The sequence below is a fragment of the Mesoplodon mirus genome (genome assembly GCF_964341445.2).
Source record: "Mesoplodon mirus genome assembly, chromosome: 6".
NCBI lineage: Eukaryota > Metazoa > Chordata > Mammalia > Artiodactyla > Ziphiidae > Mesoplodon > Mesoplodon mirus.
Window position 1 is genome coordinate 143,926,731 of NC_138982.1, and position 4,136 is coordinate 143,930,866.

The following is a 4,136-nucleotide window of genomic DNA, read 5'->3' on the forward strand; positions in this document are numbered from 1 at the left end:
ACCCAACTGTGCTGGGACCTGGGGGGTGCGGCTGAGAAAGGGATGCTTTTTGCAACCATCCAAAAGACACAGTGGGAAGGCTGGAGGGCTTAACTTATTAAAAAGAAGCTGTCGTTGTTGAGAACATTCTGGAATTGCCTTTTGAGCTGGTTCACAATAAAGGTGGCTTCCTACACGAGGACACTTTTTCCTGAACTGATCATCCACTGGGTCCAGGGGCCTGACCGGGATGGCATCAGGCATCCTGTCCAGCCTAGGACCTCCCTCGCCCAGCTCCCACTGCCCTCAAGAATCATCCTTGTCCAGGAACCGGACATTACCTTGCACGGAGAGCGGAAAGAAGCACCAGGGCACTTGGGGGATGGTGTCGGAGAAGCAACACTTCCTAGAGGCGCACTCCTGGGGGCTGATGCCCGGGTAGCCACAGTTCTTGCGGGCCGAGACCTCCATGACACACTCCTCTGACTCTGCCGCGTGCCACCGGATTTGGGGGCAACAAGGGGACTTGGTTAGGCCAGCTAGCTAACTAGACACATCCATCCCATCCTCCCAGGGGAGCACCGCTGGGCTCACAGGCTCAGGGTAGCATGGGGGCTTCTGAGACTGTCCCCCCTGGACTGAGAGTGGGCACCAGCAGGTTGCCACCCTTTCTCCTGAAGCCAAAAGTCAGAAGGTCTGGAGGGAAAATCGTCTCACCTCCCTGGACTTGACATTGCTCTGTAAAGCGGGGTGGCCCACCGTACCTCCTGTGGGGACCCTTTAAGGATGGAAAGCATTAGACCAAAGAATTGAAACCCAGCGATGCTTCCACTACCGGGAGAGCCCTGGCTACAACCAACCAACAGCCAGCCATCGGGCCTGTTTCCCCCGGAGCCCGGGAGCCTCTGACCGGCAGCCTTGGGGGGTGTGGATGGGAGGCCAGGGTACTCAGTTCTACACACACGGATCAGCTTCGCACACAGACTTTTTTGTGTGCACACCTTGGAGTCAGAGACTTTCTAAATTGATAATATGCACAGGCACAAAACTCACTCTCAAAAGGTAACTCAAGAAGACTTAAGTGAATTTCTTAACATTTGGGATCTGTTTGCAGTTATGTTAATAATGCCCTGATTTTAATGCCTCATGTCCCTTAGAAGCTTCTTCAGGAGCCACAGCGAAGAGGGGCCCCAGAGTTGTTTTTTCTTCAAATACTGTCAAATGGATTCCCACAAGTCTCCCCAAAAGGGCAAATGGCTGGCCCTTGGGGTCCAGTCTGTACATGGGGGTCGGGGCGTGCTTCCCTTCCCTGGGGCTGGCCCAGGTGGTGTTGGAGCCCTAAGAAGCCAGGTCCTGAGCTGCCAGCCGGGGCACAGGAGGACGTCCTAGCTCTCCTGGACGTTACCTTGCTTGGGGAGGGGCTTGAAACACCAGGGGACCCCGGGGATGCTGGAGTCGAAGCAGCAGCTGGCAGAGAAGCACTGGTCGCTGGTGATGCCTGGGAAGCCACAATTCACCCTGTTCTTGGGGCTCAAGCGTGAGCACTGGCAGGGATCTGCGGAGAGGCCCTGGGTCAGCCAGCCCCCCACCCTTGCCCCCCAGCCCTCAGGCACATCCAGGACCCCCCATAAGTGCCACTCCCACCCTGGGAAAGGCCATCTTATCTTGCTCGTATTTGAACCAGCCAGTGTCCTTCAGAGGAACTGACAGGGCTTAGCTGAAAGTGTTTTCTTAGTTTAAAAATAAAACCTTCTGGCAAGAGGGTGGACAGATGCACTCAGGCCAAGGTCGGGATGAAAGTGAACAAGGCCGGACCCCTAGGAGCCCTTAGTGGGCCTCCCACCCAGCCCCTCCTGGAGCCCGCCCACCTGAGCCTGAGGCCATCCTACTGATCCTGAAGGGGGTCTTCCTGGGAGGTCTCACCCCCCTCCAATGCCCCCTGCCGTCCTTCCTGAGTGGCGGGGAAGCGGGTGGACGCACACGGAGCTGGCTGTGTGGCTGGCGTCCCAAATCTTAGGACACCTTCCCACCTGCTTCCCTTCTCAGGTTAACTCATCACCTGCTTTTTCTCTCTGAAGGAAACGAACATGAACAGAGACACCCCGAGGGATAGAAAACAAGGACCTCTCATGCCCTCCCTGCACTCGGGGCACTAGAGGCCTCCCCAGGCTCGCTGGTCCGAATGGTCCCCACGGCCCCTCGAGGATCTGAGCCCTCGCTTACCAGGTTTCTGGGCCCCCACCAGGGCACACAGCCCCAGCAAAAAGAGCGCAGCCAGGAGCCAGGTGCAGCGGGCTCCCATGTCCATGCTCGGCTGTACCCCAGGGCCGCCAGAAGAGTGCACACTCCCCACCGCGGGGGTTGTTTTATAAGCTTCTCTCTGTTTGCTCAGCAAGCAAGATAACCTCCTCTCTCCCCATGGCACTGACACTTTGGAACCTTTGTTAGGAAAAGGAGCTGAGATAGCTTGGCTGAAGCGCCAAGTGGTGACAGTGCAGGACTCCGGGCTCCCCGAGCACAGCCAGGCTTCCCCCGACCCAGGCAGGGAGCCAGGTCGTGCCAGGATGCCAACATGGAAGACGGGCCACGTGCACGTGTGGCGCTGGGTACTCACAGGGTCCCACCCAGGAAAGGAGAAGTCATGTATTTCTCCTGATAAAGTACTTGGCTACCACAGGAATTTTTAAACATTGGGCCAAAGGCTACTGGGGAAAATGAGTGGGCCAGCCGCAGACAGAGAGGAGACCCCTCCTCCAGGAATGGGAGGGTCTCCAAGGAAGGCAGGAGACCCTCCTTCAGGGCTGCAGACCCCTCTCTCAGCCCCTGTCTGTATCTCCTTGTCTCTGTTTTGGGGAGGGGGCTGCTCTTCATGGAGATGAAGTTGTCCAGGTATACGGAACAGCCCCAGATGAGGGTAGAAGTAACAAGTTCATTTCAGCAAAGCCTGAAGTGTGTCATTTTTTTCTTCCATGGGAACTGTCTGTGTTTCCTAAAAGATGGCACCTATAAGCCAGCCTATGCCCAGGATAAGATGCTCCAGGGAAAAGACTCTGTGGATGGGACCCAAAGAGAGAAGAGAGAAATGGAAATGAGACACACAACACACAAAGAGGAAAGATGTGACATGGAGGAAAGAGAGGATTGTAAACTCCCTACTCTGGGGGACTTCCAGGAACCACCAATCTGTCCAGCACGGTTTGAGCAGCCAGGAACCCAGAGATGCATGGAATCTGAAACCCTGGGTCCTCAGGGTCTGGAGAGCTCAGGGCTTCTGCCAGATCCAGCTCCAGCCGCTCCAGACCCCTGCCTATTCCCCCCACTGAGCAACCACCATGACTCTATCTTTGCAAACCTTGAGAAAGTCACCTTTCCCCACTGCGTCCCTGTCACTCTTAGTCACCACCAAGACATAGGGGCCCAAGTCCTCCCTCTTCCCCCAGATTCTCATCTCCACTTTCCTCTCTGCTTCCTCCCCCTTGGCCCGACTCCCCACTGCTCCCTCCTGGCCCTTCCGGGATTCCCACTGAAACCGCCTGATCCATGCCAAAGAGACGGTTTATCAGCCCCTTGGTCTCTGACCTGCTCTGGCCCTAACGGAAGCCTGCATCTTCCCTGAGATGTTCCTCTTGCATGCATCTCAGGTGGAGGTGCTCAGGCCCCCATCCAGGGCACCATCCGCCCACATGGTATTTTTGTGCTTTTGGAAAAAGGTACATTTTCTTCAAGACAAGTTACTTCCACTTGTGGGGAAGTCATTACGTTAGATACAATGTCTACAGTATGAGTGGCACCCACCTGAACGTGGAGCTGTATGCACAGCACGACCTCTAAGCTGTGTTGGGTGGCTGTGCTCCCATCACGTGGGCTCAGGCTGGGGGCTGGACATTGACCTTGAGCCCCAGTGTCACCATGCTCCTCGGAATCGCAGCTGTGACTGTACCACCTTCAAGGCTCCTGCCCCACTGTCATTGGCTGACTGTCAGCCTGCTCCTTGTTAAGGGTTTAGCACCGCGCTCGCTGTGTCCCTTGTCACACTAAGATGTGTGACATCCTGGGCGGCTTCAGCACTCCAGGGACATCTCACCCAAAGCCACAGGAGCTCAGGTTTTTATTTCCTCCTCATCTCTGGGAACTTCCATCCCTCCTCCACTCTGCCA

General features: G+C 56.1%; 1 protein-coding gene across 1 annotated transcript; it reads right to left on the reverse strand.

Moving 5' to 3' along the window:
* Nucleotides 1-285: 285 nt before the first annotated feature.
* Nucleotides 286-2,281, reverse strand: TFF2 (trefoil factor 2; the record flags this gene model as incomplete). The annotated part of the gene is made up of 3 exons (XM_082624385.1): nt 286-467; nt 1,385-1,534; nt 2,203-2,281. 3 exons carry the CDS (start codon nt 2,279-2,281, stop codon nt 286-288), a joined length of 411 nt encoding a protein of 136 aa, XP_082480511.1.
* Nucleotides 2,282-4,136: the final 1,855 nt, after the last annotated feature.